General features: G+C 41.9%; 2 protein-coding genes across 3 annotated transcripts; one reads left to right on the top strand and one right to left on the bottom strand.

Annotated features, from left to right (window-relative positions):
• The first annotated feature begins 86 nt into the window (after positions 1-86).
• LOC109890613 (acyl-CoA-binding protein-like) lies at positions 87-10,031 on the top strand. Its single transcript, XM_020482560.2, has 4 exons — positions 87-179; positions 820-937; positions 9,142-9,204; positions 9,310-10,031. Exons 1-4 carry the CDS (start codon positions 171-173, stop codon positions 9,381-9,383), a joined length of 264 nt encoding a protein of 87 aa, XP_020338149.1. The 5' UTR covers positions 87-170; the 3' UTR covers positions 9,384-10,031.
• Positions 8,954-23,122, bottom strand: LOC109890416 (secretin receptor). 2 transcript variants are annotated; one of them, XM_031824358.1, is made up of 13 exons: positions 22,928-23,122; positions 20,687-20,786; positions 19,848-19,943; positions 18,851-18,948; positions 18,569-18,678; positions 18,242-18,374; positions 16,778-16,931; positions 16,544-16,604; positions 16,374-16,443; positions 11,144-11,235; positions 10,758-10,896; positions 10,637-10,678; positions 8,954-10,500 (listed from the first exon to the last, which is right to left on the bottom strand). In XM_031824358.1, the coding sequence occupies exons 1-13, from the start codon at positions 22,988-22,990 to the stop codon at positions 10,348-10,350; spliced, it is 1,311 nt and encodes a 436-aa protein (XP_031680218.1). In that variant the 5' UTR covers positions 22,991-23,122; the 3' UTR covers positions 8,954-10,347. The 2 variants fall into 2 exon arrangements, with proteins under 2 accessions (XP_031680218.1, XP_031680219.1); XM_031824359.1 differs by having other exon boundaries at positions 10,856-10,896.
• Between the last annotated feature and the right edge of the window lie 26 nt (positions 23,123-23,148).

The raw sequence follows: 23,148 nt of genomic DNA, 5'->3' as shown, positions 1-23,148 counted from the left end.
GTCCTCTTGTGGTAGCTATAGGCTATTGCATTTGTCACCTCCCATTTCTTCCGCTATTCCAATGGGATTTGAGGTGTCGCAACCTACTCAAAGGTTAAAGGTAAGACGGAATCACGGAAGTGAGCATTTCCACATGCAAGGAGTAGCTAGGGCTTTTTCTGTGGAACAACATGTCTATGGTAAACAGAAACGTATTTTTATATATAAGTATGTGCAGTTAACTAACCCAAAGTCATCAGTCAAAATGTTACTGATACCTTCCAGGTGTTAATACCTGAATCTGTTATGCATTTTTTTTATTTTTAATATTTGTAATTTTTTTGCAGTTGATCTGTTATGAATCTACTGCATGTAGCTTAGTGTAGACGTGCATTTTCACTGATGTGTGTGGCACATAGGATTGACTTTGTCATAGTGAGATTATTTTTTGGTGATAAGGTATTCATCCTATTTTCAGTCAGTTTGAAATGTTTTTAATACATGGCACAATGTGGTGTGGAAGACTTCTTTGGCATCAGCTCAGTTGTCATTGTTATAATATACATATTGTCAGTGTGTATATATATATATATATTTTATAACTATCCTTGTGGGTACCAGAAGTCCTCCACAAGGAACATATGAACAAGTGGGGAGATCTTTTCAGTCCCCACAATAATATATATATTTTTTAAATGTTATGTTAGGGGTTAGATGTAGAGTTAGGGTTAAGGGATAGGTTAATTCAGGTTAGGGGAGTGAGATTTTGGATGGGAATCAATTATTTGGTCCCCACAAGGATAGCAATACAATACTTAATAGTACTTTTTTTTCTCCAAGGCTGAATTTGAAAAGGCTGCCGATGCAGTGAGGAGGCTGACCGTACAACCTAGCTACGCTGAACTAGCAGTAATATATGGTTTGTACAAGCAGGCGACACTTGGCAACATCAACACGGGTGAGTCATTCTGTTCAACCTGTCTTACAGGCTGCACCTCATTGATAAAGCCAAATCCCTGATTATTTCCTACTCTTTCTGGTACCACTTTAAGCATCAAGATATAATGACACAGTGCGTTCGGAAAGTGTTCAGACCCCTAGACCTTTCCACATTTTGTTACATGACGGCCTTATTCTAAAATGGATTTAAAAAATAAAAAACATTTTCCTCATCAATCTACACACACAAACACATAATGACAAAGCAAAAACAGCTGTTTTTTAAAATTGTTGCAAATGTGTGTGTATATTTTTATTTTACCTTTTATTTAACAAGGCAAGTCAGTTAAGAACAAATTCTTATTTTCAATGATGGCCTAGGAACAGTGGGTTAACTGCCTGTTCAGGGGCAGAACGACAGATTTGTACCTTGTCAGCTCGGGGATTTGAACTTGCAACCTTCCGGGTTGCTAGTCCAACTCTCCAACCACTAAGCTACCCTGCCGCCCCGGCATAAAAAAAAAGGAATACCTTATTGACATAAGTATTCAGACCCTTTCATCCTCTGTGGGGACAAACGCGAATCAATCGCTCCGTACTCAACTTCCGGACTTTTCTCCGTGCTGTTTGTTGCTACTTTGCCATCTGCCAAACTTGAAGGTTTTTACTTTTAATACATTTACCAATGTCTTTGTTTTTTTAAATTCAACTTTTTCACCCAGATGCTTTATCTTTACATGGTTCTACAGGACCTCCACCAGCCAAAAAAGCTAAGTAGTTACATTAACACTGCCATCTAATTGCAGTCGCTGTACTCATAATATACTGAAGAACTATCGCCTTATGGTGAGGATAACTGTGTTGCAAGCACAGCTTCAGATGCAACCGTTAAGCAAGGGCAATTTAAGTGTAGGAAAGGATGAAACAGCTGGTCTGGCTGTCCCCGCTGGTCTGGCTGTCCCCTGGAAAGAAATGCTGTCGGCATGCTCAACTGGTATCGCTCATTCAGCCAACAGAAACGTTCAACCGGTTGTCCTGAACAGTTGCCCCTTTGGGCAGGTGATTTTTAAAAAGTGAAAAGAACCAAATTGCAAATATTTCCAGTAAGCCCGAAACTGATCTTTGTGAAAGATAGACAACTGTATGGCAGTCAGCCTGCTTTGATAATTTATTTACTGATAACAACCGAAATACAAAGAATTTCCAGGACTTGTTTTTTAGATTCCTCCCCTGAATGTGAAAGGCAGGCAATATGTGGCACTTCTGCATGTAAATATACTGAACAAAAAGTATAAACACAACATGGCTTCATGAGCTGATCTTTTCTGCCAGCCAGGCAGCTTAGTGGAGTCTGCCGCTAGTATAGTCACTGTAGTCATCGAGTAATTATCTCTGGCCCCTTCCCATTTAGGGGGAGTGTTGAGCTCTACAGCAGTCTCACAACTCAATCGCTGGCTGAAAACTGTTTTCTGCCCCTCCCAAAATATATAATTTGTAGATAATTGGCCCTCTTTCTGGGACTCCCCAACGAACAGGAGCAAGCCTGGCTTACTGAGGAGTGACGGACTCCATTCAAGCTGGAGGGGTGCTCTCATCTTATCCCTCAACTTAGACAGGCATCTAACTCCTCTAGCTCCACAATGAGATAGCGTGCAGGCCGGCTAGGCAGCTTAGTGGAGTCTGCCGCTAGTATAGTCAGTGTAGTCCGCTTAGCTATCCCCATTGAGCCCGTGTCTGTGCCTCGATCTAGGTTGAACAAAACATGGTGGTGTTCGCCTTAACAATCTCATTGGAATAAAGACCTCTTCCATTCCTGTCATTATTGAAAGCGATTGTGATAATATCTCAAAACAGGACTACTTAATGTTAGACACCTCACTTCCAAGGCAGTCATAGTCAATGAACTAATCACTGATCATAATCTTGATGTGATTGGTCGGACTGAAACATGTCTCAAAGCCTGATTTAATTTACTGTGTTAAATGAGGCCTCTCCTCCTGGTTACACTAGTGACCCTATACCCCGCTCATCCCAAAAACATTTGTCACAAGAAATTTGCTCCCTGGTATACAGAAAATTCCTGAGCCCTGAAGCAAGCTTCCAGATAATTGGAACGGAAATGGCGCTCCACCAAACTGGAAGTCTTCCAACTAGCTTGGGAAGGCAGTACCGTGCAATATCAAAGAGCCCTCACTGCTGCTCAATCATCCTATTTTTCCAACCTAATTGAGGAGAATAAGAACATTCCCCCCCCCGAACAAATGTTATCCCGTCTCAAAGCTAAAAAGCAGCATTAAACAAGAGAGGATAGCTTTGACTTTAAGCAGTGATAAATTCATGAACTTCGATGAAAAGTTCATAATCGTTACAAAGCAAATTACGGACTCTACTTTTGAATCAGAGTATTTCTCCAAAGCTCAGTTGTCCTGAGTCTGCACAGAACTGCCAGGACCTAGGATCAATGGAGATAATAGTTATGGTCTCTAAACTGTCAAGCTGCCTACTGGACCCTATTCCAACTAAACGACTAAAAGAGCAACTTCCTGTGTTTGGCCCTCTTATGTTGAACATAATAAACTGCTCCCTATCCTCTGAATGTGTTCCAAACTCACTACAAGTGGCAGTAATAAAGCCTCTACTGAAAAGGCCAAACCTTGACCCAGAAAAAGTAAATAACTATTGGCCTATATTGAATCTCCCATTCCTCTCAATTTTTTTTGAAAAAGCTACTGCCTTCCCGAAGACAAATAATGTATACGAAATGCTTCAGTCTGGTTTTAGACCCCATCTTAGCACTGAGACTGCACTCGTGAAGATGTTAAATTACCTTTTCTAAATGGCATCAGAACAAAGCTCTGCATCGGTCCTCATGCTCCTAAATGTTAGTGCTGCTTTTCACACCATTGATCAACACATTCTTTTGGAGAGATTAGAAACCCTAATTGGTCTACACTGACATGTTCTTGCCTGGTTTGGATCTTATCTGTTGGAAATATCAGTTCGTCTCTGTTGATGGTTTGTCCTCTGACAAATCAATTGTAAGTTTCAGGGAACCTCAAGGTTCTATTTTAGAACCACTATTGTTTTCACTATATATTCTACCTCTTGGTGATGTCTTTCTGAAACACATTGTCAACTTTCACTACCATGTGGACGACACACAGCTGTCCATTTCGATGAAACATGGTGAATCCCCAAAATTGCCCTCCCTGGAAGCCTGTTTAGACATAAGGAAGTGGAGGGCGGGATATTTTTTTTTACTTTTAAACTCCGACAAAACAGATGCTAGTCCTAGGTCCCAAGAAACGAAGAGATCTGCTGTTGGATCTGACAATTAATCTTGATGGTTGTACAGTCATCTCAAATTAAACTGTGAAGGACCTCGGTGTTACTCTGGATCTCTTTTGACGTCAATATCAAGAATATTTCAAGGACCGCTTTTTTCCATCTTCGTAACATTGCAAAAATGGTACTTTTTGTCAAATTATGCAGAAAAACGAATACATGCTTTTGTCACTTCTAGGTTAGACTACTGCAATGCTCTACTATCCGGCTACCTGGATAAAGCACCAAATAAACTTCAGTTAGTGCTAAACACGGCTGCTAGAATTCTGACTAGAAACAAAAAATGTGCTCATATTACTCCAGTGCTAGCCTCTCTACATTGGCTTCCTGTTAAGGCAAGGGCTTATTTCAAGGTTTTACTGCTAACCTACAAAGCATTACATGGGCTTGCTGCTACCTGTCTCTCCGATTTGGTCCTACCGTACATATGCACGGTCACAAGATGCAGGCCTCCTTATTATCCCTATAATTTCTAAGCAAACAGCTGGAGGCAGGGCTTTCTCCTATAGAGCTCCATTGTTATGGAATGATCTGCTTATCAACGTGAGAGATGCATACTCTGTCTTTAAGTCCATACTGAAGACTCATCTCTTCAGTAGGTCCTATGATTGAGTGTAGTCTGGCCCAGGGGTGTGAAGGTGAACGGCAAGGCACTGGATTGACAAACTGCCCTTGCTGTCCCTCCACTGGGATTCTCTGCCTCTGGCCCTATTACGGGGCTGAGTCACTGGCTTACTAGTGCTCTTCCATGCCGTCCCTAGGAGGGGTGAGTCACTTGAGTGGGTTGAATCACTGACGTGATCTTCCTATCCGGTTTTGCGCCCACTCTGGCTCGTGCGGTGGATGAGATCTTTGTGTGCTACACTCACCCTTGTCTCAGGGTAGTAAGTTGGTGGTCTGTTGATATCCCTCTAGTGGTGTGGGGGCTGTGCTTTGGCAAAGTGAATGGGGTTATATCCTGCCTTGTTGACCCTGTCCCCCCGGGTATCGTCGGACGGGGCCGCAGTGTCCCCCGACCCACCCCTGTCTATCTCCATTATCTATGCTGCAATAGTCTATGTGCCAGAGGCCTAGGGTCAGTCTGTTATAATTCTCCTGTCTTATCTGGTGTCCTGTGTGAATTTAAGTATGCTCCCTCTAATTCTCTCTCTCACCCTCTATCCCCTCCCTGGAGGACCTGAGCCCTAGGGTCATGCCTCAGAACTACCTGGCCTGATGACTCCTGGTTGTCCCCAGTCCACCTGGTCATGCTGTTGCTCCAGTTTGAACTGTTCTGCCATGGCTAGGGAAGCCTGACCTGTTCACCAGACGTGCTACCTTGTTCCGGACCTGCTGTTTTCGACTCTTTCTCTACCGCACCTGCTGTCTCGACCTCTGAATGCTCGGCTATGCTCGGCCTACAACCAATGTGATTATTATTTAACCCTGCTGGTTATCTATGAACGTTTAAACATCTTGAAGAACAATCTGGCCTTAGATGGCCTCTCCACCCGGCACAGCCAGAAGAGGACTGGCCACCCCTCAGAGCCTAGGTTTCTTCCTAGGTTCCTTCTTTCTAGGGAGTTTTTCCTTGCCACTGTGCTTCTGCATTGTTTGGGGTTTTAGGCTGGGTGTCTGTATAGCACTTTGTGACATCTGCTGATGTAAAAAGGGCTTTATAATTACATTTGATTGCTATGAGACTTGAAATTGAGCTCCGGTGTATCCTGTTTCCATTGATCATCCTTGATGTTTCTACAACCTGTGGTAAATTCAATTGATTGGACATGATTTGGAAAGGCACACACCTGTCTATGTAAGGTCCCACAGTTGACAGTGCATGTCAGAGTAAAAACAAAGCCATGAGGTCGAAGGAATTGTCCGTAGCGCTCGGAGACAGGATAGTGACGAAGCACACGGAGGTGACCAAGAACTTGATGGCCACTGAATGAGCTCCAGAGTTCCTCTGTGAAGATTGGAGAATCTTCCAGAAGGACAAGCATCTCTGCAGCACTCTACCAATCAGGCCTTCATGGTAGAGTGGCCAGACTGAAGCCACTCAGTAAAAGGCACAGCTTGGAGTTTGCCAAAAGGCAAAAATACGGGTGTGCCAAGCTTGTAACGTCATACCCAAGAAGACTTGAGGCTGTAATCACTGCCAAAGGTGCTTCAACAAAGTACTGAGTAAAGGGTCTGAATACTTATGTAAATGTTTAATTTCCGTTTTTGTATTTTTTATAAATTTCTAAACCAGTTTTTGCATCGTCATTATGGGTACTGTGTGTAGATTGAGGAAAAGCAACAATTGAATCCATTTTAGAATAAGGCTGTAATGTAACAATGTCAAGCGGTCTGAATGCTTTCTGAATGCATTGTACTTATAAGAAGTTGTGAGTTTGGCCAGGAGTTTTGTGGCACTTTGAGGCACTATGCTTTTACTGATATTTACAGCATTGTCCACTAGTGCTGCTGCAGGTAGGAAATGTTCTGTAATTGACACAAGCGGTCTTCACTTAATCAATCCATGTCTGGTTGGCACGGGGATCGCTTAAGCTAGGGGAGGCTTAGCGCTGAATCACACAAAGCCTATTATTTGGCAGGGAATATGATTTGTACACCTCACTTTTCTCAAACTGATCCTCTCCAACGCACTCAGAAGTTGTATTATTTAAGGGCAGCTAAAGGGGACAGTCAATGAAACCAACCATGAAAGTATATTGAAGTGAATTCGGGGAGTAGCCCTGATCAGGACTCGAACCCAGATCCATCGACTGTCAAGCCAACACCTTAACTGTACACCAAGAGGTTTGGACTTCTTGGCGTAACGGTTCATGTGTTGGCTTGACAATCACAGTTTCAAGTCTTGGTTGGGGCTACTGCCGAAGTTTTCTACAACATATAGTACTTCCATGGTTGGTTTCTTTGACTCTCCCCTTAAACTGCCCCTAATTGACAACTTTGGAGTCCTTTGGGGAGGATCAGTTTGAGCAAAGTGAGGTTTAGAATCACTGATCTACAAACAGTATTCCTTTTCAAATAATAGATTTTGTGCGATTTAAGATTGGCAGAGCTACGCATCCCCTGACTTAGGCCATGCCCATGCCAAACACACAACTGGATAGGGATTAATTGGAGACAGCTTGTGTCAGTTACAGAATTTCCTAGGATTTCCTACCTACAGCAAAGCTACTAGATGATGCAGGAAATACCAATAAAAGTAGTGCCTCAGTGCCCCAACTTCTGACTCTACTTTTAAGCAGTTATCAGCCTTTAAAGTGTCTTACTAAAAGGCGTATAATTTTGCCTCTATATGCATTTCTCAAGAGTTACAAAATGTATTGACTTAACAATTGTTTAGCTGCCTTTTTTCTGTAAGTAACCCGTTTCAAACCATTCAGGGATTGACATTAAGGGTTGCCTTATTGCCTTTGGCAAGTGACCTGAACAGTTGCACCAGTTACTGTTCAGTCTTTGGGCTGAAATAAAAGATCAGAGAAATGTTCCACATGCACAAAGTGTATTTATCCCAAATGTGTTTGCATCCCTGTTAGTGAGCATTTCTCATTTGCCAAGATAATCCATCCACCTGACAGGTGTGGCATATCAAGAAGCTGAGTAAACAGCATGATCATTACACAGGTGCACCTTGGACTTGGGGACAAAGGGCCATTAAAATGTGCAGTTTTGTTCCTCCAGGTTTTTACTGAATGTGCAATTGGCATGATGACTGCAGGAATGTACACCAGAGCTGTTACCAGAGAATTAAATCTTCATTTCTCTACCATAAGCCGTCTCCAATGTTGTTTTAGGGAATTTAGCAGTACGTCCAACTGGCCTCACAACCGCAGACCACGTGTAACCATGCCAGCCCAGGTATTCCACATCTGGCTTCTTCACAAACTGGATGGTCTGAGACCAGCCACCTGGACAGCTGATGAAACTGTAGGTTTGCACAACCGAAGAATTTCTGCACAAACTGTCAGAAACCTTCCCAGGGAAGCCCATCTGTGTGCCAGTCGTTCTCACCAGGGTCTTGACCTAACTCTAGTTTGACGCATAACCGACTTGGGTGAGCGGTTTGCTGATGTCAACATTGTGAGTAGAGTGCCCCATTGTGGGATTATGGTATGGGCAGGCATAAGCTACGTACAACGAACACAATTGCATGTTATCTATGGCAATTTGAATGCACTGATACCGAGACGATATCCTGAGGGCCATTGTCGTGCCATTTGTCCGCAGTCATCACCTCATGTTTCAGCATGATAATGCACGGCCCCATGTTGCAAGGATCTGTACACAATTCCTGGAAGCTGAAAATTTCCCAGTTCTTCCATGGCCTGCATACTCGCCAGACATGTCACCCATTGAGCATGTTTGGGATGCTCTGGATCGACGTGTGCGACAGCGTGTTCCAGTTCCCGCCATAATACAGGAACTTTGCACAGCCATTGAAGACAAGTCGGACAACAATCCACAATGAACTGCCTGATCAACCCTATGGGAAGGAGATATCAGGCTACATGAGGCAAATGGTAACACCAGATACTGACTGGTTTTCTGATCCACGCCCCTACTTTTTTTTAAAGGTATCTAACCAACAGATGTATATTTGTATTCCCAGTCATGTGAAATCCATAGATTAGGGTCTAATTCATTTATTTTCAATTGACTGATTTCCTTTTTTATATGAACTGAACTGGAGAAGTTGTTGCTTTTTAAATTTTTATTCAGTGTAGCTAATTTTTACATTAACAGTCAAGTGATCATAATCTTCGGGTAACCAAAAAATACTCCTGACCGATGGGCAAGTGTCTATCAGACTGCCAATACCTGCCAGTTAAAGCAATATTTTTTTGTTGTAAGAGAACTTTTAAGATGTCTGCATTGTGTCCACAGAGCGTCCGGGAATATTTGACTTCCAAGGAAAATCTAAATGGGATGGTTGGAAAGCACAGGAAGGTAAGTATTTTTTGGGGACAATGTATTATTCTGCTTTTCCACTCTCTCTGTTTTGAATGTAACACAAATCTTCAATGTGTCCTGTTTCTATTTTCAATCCAATAGGAAAGTCTAAAGAAGATGCCATAAAAGAATACATTGCCTTTGTGGAAGAAATGAAAGCAAAGTATCCAATGTAGAGGTTCTTTAGGACATTCGTGCACTTTTTTTTATTTTTAGAACCATTTTATAATTAAGCAATAATGCCTGAGGGGGTGTGGTATTATGGTCTCCGCTTTGCGTTGTGCCTAAGAACAGCCCTTAGCCATGGTATATTGGTCATATACCACAAATCCCAGAGGTGCCTTATTGCTATTATAAACTGGTTACCAATGTAAACATTACAGTAACAATAAAATGCTTTGTCATATCCGTGGTATAAGATCTGATATACCATGGTTGTCAGCCGATCAGGACTCGAACCACACAGTTTATAATAGGTTACAATGAACAAGAAGAAAAGGGACCAAATCTGAGATTTTACATGGGTAAAGTGTTTAGAGACAACCAAGATGACTGGTCTAACCAACGCTCACCAGCAATTTGTTTATCCTGTTGAAAATGTGCAGCCCTTGATCTGGGTATTTATTTCAGAAAATGTAAAAAAAAAAAATTGAAAATAGAGTACATTGGTGCAAAAGAACAGTAAATTATGTTTCTTAAAATATCTGTCTTCCAAGTATAATAAAAAGTGATAATTTTCAATCATGCTGATAAATTCTCTGGACAAAAGGCTGGTCATAACCAGACCTCTTTCCAGGATTTCTCTTTCACATGATGATGATGAAGAGCTGAGTCCTTCTACTTTTTGAATATGTTCTTGTTTCTTAGGATTTCCACTGAACCCAAATGTCCTAGATCTTTAAGGCCTGGTCCACTGTCAATAGTCCTAGAAATGTTGCTTGAGGGAATGGCAAAAATCACAGTACAGTGCTGTTTCCCATGCCATGTCCAAGTCTTCAAGTGTGGCCAAGTGATTCTGTGGACCATTCCTCAAGTTCTAGAACTTAAGTTCCCTTGATGTCTTGAGAGTCATCTGTATAAGTGTTTTTAACCGGTATGTCTAGATCTCCAGTGATTGGTGGGGAGTGGGGGGGTCTAAGGTCATGCCAGGCTGGCTGGTCCGGAACAGGGAAGCAAGGAGACCTGGGTAAGGGGAGAGACACTTTGGCTCATGGAACCATGCTGTCTGGGCTCCTCGTGTAGATGATGCTTCAGCCTCCACCTGCGCCATCTCCTCTGTACCTCGTACTGTACCTGTGTTTGGAGGGGATGGGGATAGTGTATCATCGAGCACTAGTTAATCAGGGCTGCTGCCTAATATTAGCAGCAGCCCTGATTTCCACTTATTTCAACTTGCATAATAGTTTTGAGAAATGGGCAAAAAACCTACCTCCCCATTTAGAAAACAGTATAGAACAGCAACTCCAAAGCCCTGAAAAGGAATAAAGGGGAATTTAGACATCCAATTAGTATTCCCGCAAAGTAAAAAAAGAAAAGTCAGTGAAAATTACCTGTGTTGATGCAAGAGCCAGCTCAACAAAGGTCCATATTTTGTATGTTAAACCACTGACTTTTATGGGTAAGAAGGCAAAGAGGATGTAGTACACACCAAAGAGGGTCACCAAAAGAAAAGTCGATTTGGTAAGTCTCCTGAAAATATCCAAGGAAAATTTTCAATTTTACAATACACAAAAGACACGACTCAATACTGTACACATGTTTTGAGAGATTCCATTAGTTTGCCATTGTGCTGGTCATTCAAGTTTGACTGGGCAACGCTTACAGAATGTTAACACGGGTTCTGTAACACTTAGCAATTAAGTCATTATTTTAGCCTACAAAATAAACATCCTTAATGCTTTGGTAATGGTACAGTATGGTCATGTTGACAACTCACTTGTATTGGCTGAATTCATTTCCATGCATGTCTGGCATCTGTAGTTTTCCCACCAGAATTCTTAAGATGCTCAGAAAAAATACCAAATTAATCTGCAATGGAATGGCAACAAATGATTACCGTAGGGAGTAAAAGTAATATTTACATAATCAGTTGTAAAAAAAACAAATTGTATGTCACATACGCCGGATACAATGGTGGAGACTAACAGTGACAATGCTTGCTTACGAGCCCTTTCCAACAATGCAGTAACAAAAAATACAAGAATGAAGCTAAAGTGCATTCGGAACGTATTCAGAACCCTTGACTTTTTCCACATTTTGTTTGTTACAGCCTTACTCAAATAGATTACATTTATTTCTTCCCCCCTCATTAATCTACACCCCATAATGACAAAGCAAAAACAGGTTTTTAGAAAGTGTATTTTTTTAAATACATATCACATTTACATAATTATTCAGACCATTTACTCAGTACTGTGTTGAAGCAACTTTTGGCAGAAATTACAGCCACAAGTCCTCTAGGGTATGACACTACAAGCTTGGCACATCTATACTTGGGGAGTTTCTCCCATTCTTCTCTGCAGATAACCAAGACAACGCAGGAGTGTGTGCTTAGGATCGTTGGCGAAGGTTCACCTTCCAACAGGACAATGTCTGAAGTCCTGAGTGCTCTGGAGCAGGTTGTCATCAAGGATCTCTCTGTGCTTTGCTTCGTTCCTGACTAGTCTCCCAGTCGCTGCCGCTGAAAAACATCCCCACAGCATGATCCTGCCACCACCATGCCTCACTGTAGAGATGCTGCCAGGTTTCCTTCATACGTGACGATTGGCATTCAGGCCAAGGAGGACAATCTTGGTTTCATCAGAATCTTGTTTCTCATGGTTTGAGTCCTTTAGGTGCCTTTTGGCAAACTCCAAGCGGGTTGTCATGTGCTTTTTACTTATGGCCACTATACCATAAAGGCCTGATTGGTGGAGTGTTGCAGAGATGGTTGTCCTTCTGGAAGTTTCTCTCATCTCCACAGAGGAACTCTGGAGCTCTGTCAGTAACAATCAGGTTCTTGGTCACCTCCCTGACCAAGGCCCTTCTTCCACAATCGCTCAGTTTGGCCGGGAAGCCAGCTCTAGGAGTCTTGGTTGTTCCAAACATCTTCAATTTAAAAACATCTTCAATTTAAGAATGATGGAGGCCACTGTGTTCTTGGGGACCTTCAATGCTGCAGACATGTTTTGGTACCCTTCCCCAGATCTGTGGCTCGACACAATCCTGTCTCGGAGCATTATGGACAATTCCTTCGACCTCATAGCTTGGTTTTTGGTAGTAGGTGCACCGGTTTGAATGTGTCAAGAAATGCAACACTGCTGGGTTTTTCATGCTCAACAGTTTCCTTTGTGTATCAAGAATGCTCCACTACTTAAAGGACATCCAGACAACTTGACACAACTGTGGGAATCATTGGAGTCAACGTGGGCCAGCATCTCTGTGGAACGCTTTTGATACCTTGTAGTCCATGCCCTGACAAATTAAGGCTGTTCTGAGGGCAAAAAAGAGGGTGCAACTCAATATTAGGGAAATGTTCCTAATGTTTTGTGCACTTGGTATGTGTATATACAGTCAAATGTTTTTTTACTGTTTTCTACATTGTAGAATAATAGTGAAGACATAAAAACTATGAAATAACACATGGAATCATGTTAAACAAATCAAAATGTGAGATTCTTCAAGGTAGCCACCCTTTGCCTTGATGACAGCTTTGCACACTCTTGGCATTCTCTCAACCAGCTTCATGAGGTAGTCACATGGAATGTATTTCAATTAAGAGGTGTGCCTTGTTAAGTAAATTTGTGGAATTTCTTTACTTCTTAATGTGTTTGAACCAATCAGTTGTGTTGTGACAAGGTAGGGGTGGTATACAGAAGATAGCCCTATTTGGTAAAAGACCAAGTCCATGTTATGGCAAGAACAGCTCAAATAAACAAAGGCAAACGACATTCCATCATTACTTTAAGACATGAAGGTCAGTCAATGCGGAACATTTCAAGAACTTTGAAAGTTTCTTCAAGTGCAGTCACGAAAACCATCAAGCTCTATGATGAAACTGGCTCTCATGAGGACCGACACAGGAAAGGAAGACCCAGAGTTACCTCTGCTGCAGAGGATAAGTTCAGTAGAGTTAACGTCACCTCAGATTGCAGCCCAAATAAATGCTTCACTGAGTTCAAGTAACAGATACATCTCAACATCAATTTTTCAGAGGAGACTGTGTGAATCAAGCCTTCATGGTTGAATTGCTGCAAAGAAACCACTACTAAAGACACCAATAAGAAGAGACTTGCTTGGGCCAAGAAAAACGAGCAATGGACATTAGACCGGTGGAAATATGTTCTTTGATCTGATGAGTCCAAATTTTAGATTTTTAGTTCTAACAGCTGTGTATTTGTGAGATGCAGAGTAGGTGAACAGATTATCTCTGCATGTGTGGTTCCCATCGTGAAGCACGGAGGAGGTGGTGTGATGGTGTTTTGCTGGTGACACTGTCAGTGATTTATTTAGAATTCAAGGCACACTTAACCAGCATGGCTACCACAGCATTCTGCAGCGATACGCCTCCCATCTGGTTTGCACTTAGTGGGACTGTCATTTGTTTTTCAACAGGACAATAACACAACACACCTCCAAGCTGTGTAAGGGCTATTTGACCATGAAGGAGAGTGATGGAGTGCTGCATAAGATGACTTGGCCTCCACAATCACCCAACCTCAACCCAATTGAGATGGTTTGGTATGAGTTGGACAACAGAGTAAAGGAAAAGCAGCCAACAAGTGCTCATAGATCAAATCAAATGTATTTATATAGCCCTTCGTACATCAGCTGATATCTCAAAGTGCTGTACAGAAACCCAGCCTAAAACCCCAAACAGCAAGCAATGCAGGTGTAGAAGCACGACTGGACTGTTGGAAAGCATTCCAGGTGTAGCTGGTTGAGAGAATGCCAAGCGTGTGCAAAGCTGTCATCAAGGCACAGGGTGGCTCCTTTGAAGAATCAAAATATATTTTGATTTGTTTAACACTTTTTTGGTTAGTCCACAATTCTATGAGTAATTTCATAGTTTTGATGTCTTTTTGTCAACAACACAGAAAATAGTAAAAATAAAGAAAGGGTTAATTAAATGGTTACCCAGACTATGTATGGCTATTTAGCAGTCTTATGGCTTGGGTGTAGAAGCTGTCTCAGAGCCTGTTGGTCCTAGAGCTGATGCTCTGGTACCATTAGTCAGACTGTAGCAGAGTGAACAGTGAACTTGGGTGGGTGTCTTTTGGCAATTTTTCGGGCATTCCTCTGATACTGCCTGATATAGAGGTCCTGGGGCCGGATTCACAAAACATTACTTACGAAAAAACGTATATTTCTTAAGGGTAAAAAAATAAGAAGTTTGTAAGTGCAATTCCTCAAAATGTTCTTTGGAATTCATAGTTTTCTTAGGAACTTCTTTCCTAAGAAATATCTTTCCTAAGAACTTCGTAAATATCTTACGTGGCATTGACATTAGTGACAGGCTTATTTGCTGGTTTCAAGCACGTGACAGGGATGATAAGATTTGGGCACTATATTAGTTTTGATATTTACATTTTATTACATTTATTTATCTGCACTGTCTATTTTTTGTTGTTGTTGGCTCGCGATCTCTTTATGCACAAAAACAAAAATGTATTTTCACACATTATAGCCATCAGACAAGCTATATCAAAAACAAAAATGGATAACCTCAATAAGGTTTGGTTGTTCAATAAAAAGTTCTTTAAAAACTTCATCAAACAAGAGCTTGGAGTGATGGAGGAATTAGCAGCCAAGAAAAGGTTGCTGTTGGGTACACTCAAACGGCAGGGTCACTGCAGAGACCAAAAAGAGAGGATGGGTGAGAGTGGCTGAGTCTGTCTCTGACGTCGGTGGTATGGCAAGGGCCAGTCACGCTAACGTAAGAAATAGTGGTCCAACATCTAGTCGGCTGCTAAGAAGAAGGTGTTGTCCATGATAGCAGTGTTTCCAACTTAGCAAATTTGTCGCTATATTTAGCGAGTATTCAGATCCCTCTAGCGACACATTTTCAAAAAATTTACTAGCGACAAGTCTAGCGACTTTTCTGGTGTTGTTGGAGACTTGGAGACTCTGACGTGAAAGCACGTGTCGTTCTTACTCTTCTCAATGTGCAGCGGGTGCTGCCTAAGTGGACCATAAGGTTAAAAACCAAACCAAATTAAGAAAACTAGTCAGAAATAAGAGAAATAACAATATAATTCATGCTTTACCTTTGAAGATCTTCTGTTGGCACTCCAATTTGTCCCAGAAACATCACAAATAGTCCTTTTGTTCGATACACTCCTTTTTTATATCCCCAAAATGTCCATTTATTTGGCATTTGATTCAGAAAAACACCGGTTCCAACTCGCCCAACACGACTACAAATTATCTAATAGGTTACCTGTAAACTTGGTCCAAACATTTCAAACAACTTTCCTAAAATGTAAATAATCAATAAAATTTCAGACGGAATATACTGTCTTCAATAGCGGATAATATCAAAGGTTGCGTGCCCCAAACAAAAGGGTCCACTTGGCTTGACACTCAATCTGAATAGCCGTACTTCTTCATTTCTCAAAGGAAAAACATCAACCAATTTCTAAACACTGTTGACATCTAGTGGAAGCCATAGGAACTGCAACCAGGTGCCTCATAAATCTAGTTACCCATAGAAACCACAGTGAACTCAACAAAACAACATTTCTGGATGGTTTGTCCTCTGGGTTTCACCTGCCAAATAAGTTATGTTATACTCACAGACATTATTTGAACAGTTTTAGAAACTTTAGAGCATTCTCTATCCAAATCGCCATGCATATCCTAGCTTCTGGGCCTGAGTAGCAGGCAGTTTACTTTGGGCACGCTTTTCATCCAGACGTGAAAATACTGCCCCCTATCCCAAAGAGGTTATTAAGAAGGTTTTGTGAATCTGGCCCCTGAATGGCAGGGAGCTCGGTCCCAGTATTATACTGAGCCTTCCACACCACCCACTGTAGCGCTTTGCGGTCGAGAGCATTGCATTTTCCATACCAAGCGGTCATGCACCCAGTCAAAATGCTCTCTGGTGCAGCTGTATAACTTTTTTGTCGATTCGAGGGCTAATCAAATAGGCCTAATCATTGGTTATCACCAGCGATTGATGCACTTACAATTATGAAGAGTAGGACTGGTAATCGGAGAATCCACCAAACCCAGTCATGTACCCTTGTCTCCCAGCAGCTTGAGGAGAAAGGGAAACATATGCATGTATGTGAACTATGATGATACAATTGTCATAGACTATTTTAAACAGATGACATCCCATCCATCTGTATCTCACCCTTCATCCTCATAGAAGTATTTTGCCAAGCCCCAGGATACAATGACAATCATTGGCAAACCTATGTAGGAAAACAAAATAGAAACGGTTTAGTTAAATCCAACCCTCTCATTTCAGTTAATAGTTCACTATCAAGTCTGTCTTTTAACAGATCAAAATGACATGACATTGCTAGATGACAATGACATGGTATCAGTAGTGTTGTTGTAATGTAGAGGGGACAGGTGACCGTACCCCAGCCCAGGATGATGTACCACCAAAGGTGTTTCTTCTTGGAGAAGAAGGAGACGCTGACCAGGGTGTGGAGGTAGTGTCCCTCCACCAGCAGCCAGCTGTAGTTAGCCATGATGCAGTAGTTGGAGAACATCACCACTAACTTACACACCACCTACAGGATATGATGAGAAAAGATATATACACTACATGACCAAAAGTATGTGGACAACTGTTAGTCAAACATCTCATTCCAAAATCATAGGTATTCATGTGGAGTTGGTCCCCCCCAATTGCTGCAAAAACAGTCTCTACTCTTCTGGGAAGGCTTTCCACTAGATGTTGGAACATTGCTGCGGGGACTTGCTTTCATTCAGCCACAAGAGCATTAGTGAGGTGGGGCACTGATGTTGGGCGATTAGGCCAGGCTCACAGTCGGCGTTCCAATTCATCCCAAAGGTGTTCGATGGGGTTGAGGTCAGAGATCTGTGCAGGCCAGTCAAGTTCTTCCACACCGATCTCGACAAACCATTTCTGTATGGACCTTGCTTGTGCATGAGGGCATTGTCATGCTGAAACAAGAAAGGGCCTTCCCCAAACTGTTTCCACAAAGTTGGAAGTACAGAACTGTCTAGAATGTCATTGTATGCTGTAGCGTTAAGATTTCCCTTCACTGGAGCTAAGGGGCCTAGCCCGAACCATGAAAAACAGACCACTATTCGTCCTCTACCAAACTTTACAGTTGGCACTATGCATTGGGGCAGGTAGCGTTCTCCTGGCATCCGCCAAACCCAGATTAATCCTTCGGACTGCCAGATTGTAAAGCGTGCTTCATCACCCCAGGGAACGCATTTCCACTGCTCCAGAGTCTAATGGCGGTGGTCTTTACACCACTCCAGTCAACGTTTGGCATTGCACATGGCAATTGCACATGGCAAACCCATTTCATGAAGCTCCCGACAAACAGTTATTGTGCTGATGCTGCTTCCAGAGGCAGTATGGAACTAAGTAGTGAGTGTTGCAACCGAGGACAGACAATTTTTACAGTTGACCGGGGCAGCTCTAGCAGGGCGGAAATTTGATGAACTGACTTGTTGGAAAGGTGGTATCCTATGATGGACGGTGCCTCGTTGAAAGTCACAGAGCTCTTCAGTAAGGCTATTCTACTGCCAATGTTTGTCTATGGAGATTCCATGGCTGTGTGCTCGGTTTTATACACCAATAAGCAATGGTTGTGGCTGAAATAGCCGAATCCACTCATTTGAAGGGTTGTCCACATACTTTTGTGTGTATATAGGAGCGGTATTTTAGTATGTTCATATCATGTTGAAAGATTAATAACTTTTATCAAAACAAGGATTTTTTTCAAGAGTTACAAAAGTAAGTTATTCCACTTTCACACACTAAATTTTTAACTTCTCTATCAATGTGTTCATCCATTCACACATGCATTGACAGTCACTACAAAGGACAGTAGATACATACTGGGTAGTCATCACAGTGGTAGAAGTCTTCATCGGTGAAGAGCACAGAGTCTTTGATGAAGATGAAGGTAGCACGCAGGATGAAGGAAACGAAGAGTTGGATGTGGATGTAGTTTCTGGTGCAGTGCAGTTTCCTAGACAACAGGAAAAGTGTAAAAGCAGTTTGAAATGTCCTCCTTGACCAACATGCTTTTGTAATATGTTTAATCCCCCACTGAGACCCAATATTAAGATACGCATGTTGGTTACAGCGTAGTTTACTGGGTACCCAAATGGATTATCACATTTTCATCATAACAGTTCTTAGACTTGATTCTCTGTTTCTCACCTAAAGAGACAGAGGATGGTGATGGCGATGGTGAGAGAGAGTAGAGAGAGAGCGTAGCCTGCAGTGTACATGGTCTTCACATAGGGGAAGTACATGTGGGAGTCATGTGACTGGGAGGAAAAAGAGACCTGGGGTAAGAATTGTTTTACATAAATTGTCCGTATTGTTAAATCAATGCTCAACACTTATATGGCTTTCCCTTATTTTTAAGTACTTGTCCTGCATCAAATAAAAAATAAAAAACATTGATGTAGCACATACTAAAAGTACACATGTACCCACCACTCCAAGTAAGTGGAAGGTTTCGTTGAAACATGCATGCACGTAAGGAGGGAATGGGTCCGTCCAGCCCGTGTCTGTGCAGTTCCGGTACACTTTACCTGGAAAATCATACAGCCTCATCAATACTTACTATACTGTTCAAATAAACTAATTATGGCCGGGAAAATAGTCAGCATCAGAGTAAAAAACATTGACCATAGAACATACCTAAGATTTTCTAAGACCTACGTAGTACGCAGGTTCAATCTCTCAGGTATTTTAGTGCAGGCAGTAGTTATTGCAGGCTTCATTTGTGTTACGTAAGGTTGTCATAAAATCACTTCTTGATGCCTCTGTTTCCACAAGCAGACCTTTTATGAACTCCATACCACTCCTCTGTCCTTTTAGTCTATCGCCTGTATGAGCATCCATCAACAATTTATGGTAGAAGGACAAACAGCCAGGGGTGGGGTGGGGGTCTAACACATCATAACAGCCAGGGGTGGGGTGGGGGTCTAACACATAACAGCCAGGGGTGGGGTGGGGGTCTAACACATCATAACAGCCAGGGGTGGGGTGGGGGTCTAACACATAACAGCCAGGGGTGGGGGTCTAACACAACATAACAGCCAGGGGTGGGGTGGGGGTCTAACACATCGTAACAGCCAGGGGTGGGGTGGGGGTCTAACACATCATAACAGCCAGGGGTGGGGTGGGGGTCTAACACATCATAACAGCCAGGGGTGGGGTGGGGGTCTAACACATAACAGCCAGGGGTGGGGGTCTAACACATCATAACAGCCAGGGGTGGGGTGGGGGTCTAACACATAACAGCCAGGGGTGGGGTGGGGGTCTAACACATCATAACAGCCAGGGGTGGGGTGGGGGTCTAACACATAACAGCCAGGGGTGGGGTGGGGGTCTAACACATCATAACAGCCAGGGGTGGGGTGGGGGTCTAACACATAACAGCCAGGGGCGGGGGTCTAACACCAGGGGTGGGGTGGGGGTCTCTCACCTTCTGATTTGAAGAAATCGGGACAGTTGTGTGATGCAGTTTCCCCTACAAAAGCAGGAGACCAGCAATTCAAGTGGTCCCACATACCCTTGCAGTCTGAATAAGAAAAACAAATCAGGAACAGTCTTCTTTTTTCTCTCAAATTCTAATCATCAAAGTGTGATGTTTGGTGGTTTGTTGTCATGCATTTTAAGGCAAACAGTACAACGGCAGTCCTTGTTTGATCGTTGTGAATAATTTACATTTTAGTCATTTAGCAGACGCTCATATCCAGAGTGATTTACAGGAGCAATTGGGGTTAAGTGCCTTGCTCAAGGACACGTCGACAGATTTTTCACCTAGTCGGTTCGGGGATTCTAACCAGTGACTTTTCAGTTACATGCTCAACACTCTTAGGCTACCTGCCGACCATAGTACAGTAATAACAAGAGGAGCAAGACAAACATCTCTGATAATGAGCTGTTCTCACCATCATGACAGTAACGTTGAACTCAAAGGGGGCAAGTAACCACAATGATAATCCGGTATGTTGAGATGTAACCTACTCTACGGCCACTAGAGGGAAACCTAGTCCACTGTCAAACTGGCCTGGTTCCCAGTGATGTGCTGATGTGTGGTGCTGTTTCAGATTTTGATACCTGTGGGACTGGAAATGATTACACTCTTATGTGGTATGCATATCATATAATGTCATTTAAAAAAACAAATCTAAGAACATTGACTATTATGGAATAGAGAAGGAACATGTTGCCCTATATTTGTTTAGCTTAGGAAAACATGACAAACCATGCTGGGTGTGAATTTCTAAGGGGGAAAAAATACAAACGGTCTCATCTCACCTGGTTGGGGAGTTTTGGACACATTATGCAGTCGCAACTCATGAAGGCACCTCTCCTCCTCTCTAATAAGAATGATGTACGGCTCACAGTCTGCTTGAACCTTTCATAGTTAAAAAGAAAAAGAATGTGTGCATGTGTCATCTCCCCATAGCCTACAGTGCCTTCAGAAGGTATTCACACCCCTTGACTTTTTCCACATTTTGTTGTTAGACTGAATTTAGAATGGATTCAATTTAGTTTTTTTTTTGTCACTGGAATTAAGTGGAATTATGTTTTTTTTAAAATGTTTTTTAAAAATGTTTACAAGTTAATAACAAGCTGAAATGTCTTGAGTCAATAAGTATTGTTATGGCAAGCCTAAATAAGTTCAGGAGTAAACATATGTTAACAAGTTGCATATTTTTTTAAATGTTTTTTTTTATGACTACCTCATCTCTGTACCCCACACATACAATTATCTGTAAGGTCCCTCAGTCGAGCAGTCAATTTTAAACACAGATTCAACCAGAAAACCATGGAGGTTTTCCAATGCCTCGCAAAGAAGGGCACCTATTGGTAGATGGGTAAAAATGTTAAAAAGCAGATATTGAATATCCATTTGAGCATGGTGAAGTTCTTAATTACACTTTGGATTGTGTATCAATACACCCAGTGACTACAAAGATACAGGCGTTCTTCCTAACTCAGTTGCTGGAGTGGAAGGAAACCACTCAGGTATTTAGCCATGGGGCCAATGATGACTTTAAAACAGTTAGAGTTTAATAGCTGTGGTAGGAGGAAACTGAGGATGGATCAACATTGTAGTTACTCCACAATACTAACTTAATTAACAGAGTGAAAAAAGGAAGCCTGTACAGAACAAAAATATTCCAAAATATGCATCCTATTTGCAACAAGGCACTAAAGTAATACAGCAAATAATTTTGCAAGGTGTTATGTTTGGGGGAAATTCAACACAACACATATGGAGAGGACCACTCTCCATATTTTCAAGCATAGTGGTGGCTGCATCATGTTATGGGTGTGCTTGTAATCGTTGGAATGGGCACAGGCAAAATCCTTGAAGAAAACCTGGTTATGTCTGCTTTCCACCAGACACTGGGAGATTCATTCATATTTCAGCAGGACAATGACCTAAAACATAAGGCCACATCTACACTGGAGTGTTCCTGAATTGCTGAGTTACAGTTTTGATTTAAATCTGCTTTAAAACCTATGGCAAGATTTGAAAATGGTTGTCTAGCAATGATCAACCACCTATTTGACAGAGCTTGAAGAATTCTGAAAAGAACAATGGGCAAATGTTTCACAATCCTGCTGTGGAAAACTCTTAGAGAGACTTACCCAGAAAAGACCAACAGCTGTAGTCTCTGCCAAATGTGAAAATAATACACACTGAGTATAACAAACATTAGGAACACCTTCCTAATATATATATATATATATAATATAAATGTATATATATATTTGTTTTTTTTTTTACAAAATGTTAGACGCCCCCCTCACGTTTTTATATTAAAGTATTATGTAGATCATTGACAAAAATAAATACATATGTATCCCACTTTGTAACAACAAAATGTGGAAAAGGTCAAGGGGTGTGAATCATTTCTGAGTGTATAACACCTAAAAAATATTCCTTAGTTTGTAATTTTCTCAAAATCTAAAGGCATAACCTTCAACCCAGATTCTCTTTCCATGACATATTAGACTGACCAGGTGAAAGCTATGATCCATTATTGATGTCACTTGTTAAATCCACTTCAAATCAGTATATAAAGGTAAGGAAACAGGTTAAAGAAGGATTGTGAAGACCTGAGACATGGATTGTGTGTGTCAATTCAAATGTGAATGGGCAAGACAAAATATTTAAGTGCCTTTGACCAGGGTATGGTAGTAGGTGCCAGGTGCACCAGTTTGAGTGTGTCAAGAACTGCAGCACTGCTGGGGGTTTCCACACGCAACAGTTTCCCCTGTGTATTAAGAATGGTCCAGACCAGACATCCAGGTATCTTGGCACAACTGTGGGAAGCATTGGATTCAACATGGGCCAGCATCCCTGTGGAACGCTTTCGACACCTTGTAGAGTCCATGTCCTGACGAACTGAGGCTGTTCTGAGGGCAAAAGGGGGTGCAACTCAGTATTAGGAAGGTGTTCCTAATGTTTCGTACACTCAGTGTATAAGTATGTACCTCTTCCAAACATGCCCAGCTGTTTCAAACACACGCCTGTATTCTTACCTTCATGTACATGCCCAGTAGGATTCCAATAATTCCAATATGCATTTTGTCAGTCACAAGCATTATTTACCAGTAAACTGTAACCTAATTATAGACTTGAATGAACTGTAAGCTGACTTTCGGTACTAAAAGTCTGAAATAATCGTCTAATTTAAAGCAGCAAGCCATCAATCAGCATCCACTGGCTTTGTCCAAACCAACTGCATGTTTTGTTTGTGCAG

Source organism: Oncorhynchus kisutch, linkage group LG5, assembly GCF_002021735.2.
Source record: "Oncorhynchus kisutch isolate 150728-3 linkage group LG5, Okis_V2, whole genome shotgun sequence".
In the NCBI taxonomy this organism is placed as follows: domain Eukaryota; kingdom Metazoa; phylum Chordata; class Actinopteri; order Salmoniformes; family Salmonidae; genus Oncorhynchus; species Oncorhynchus kisutch.
This window is presented reverse-complemented; position numbering and strand designations above follow the sequence as displayed.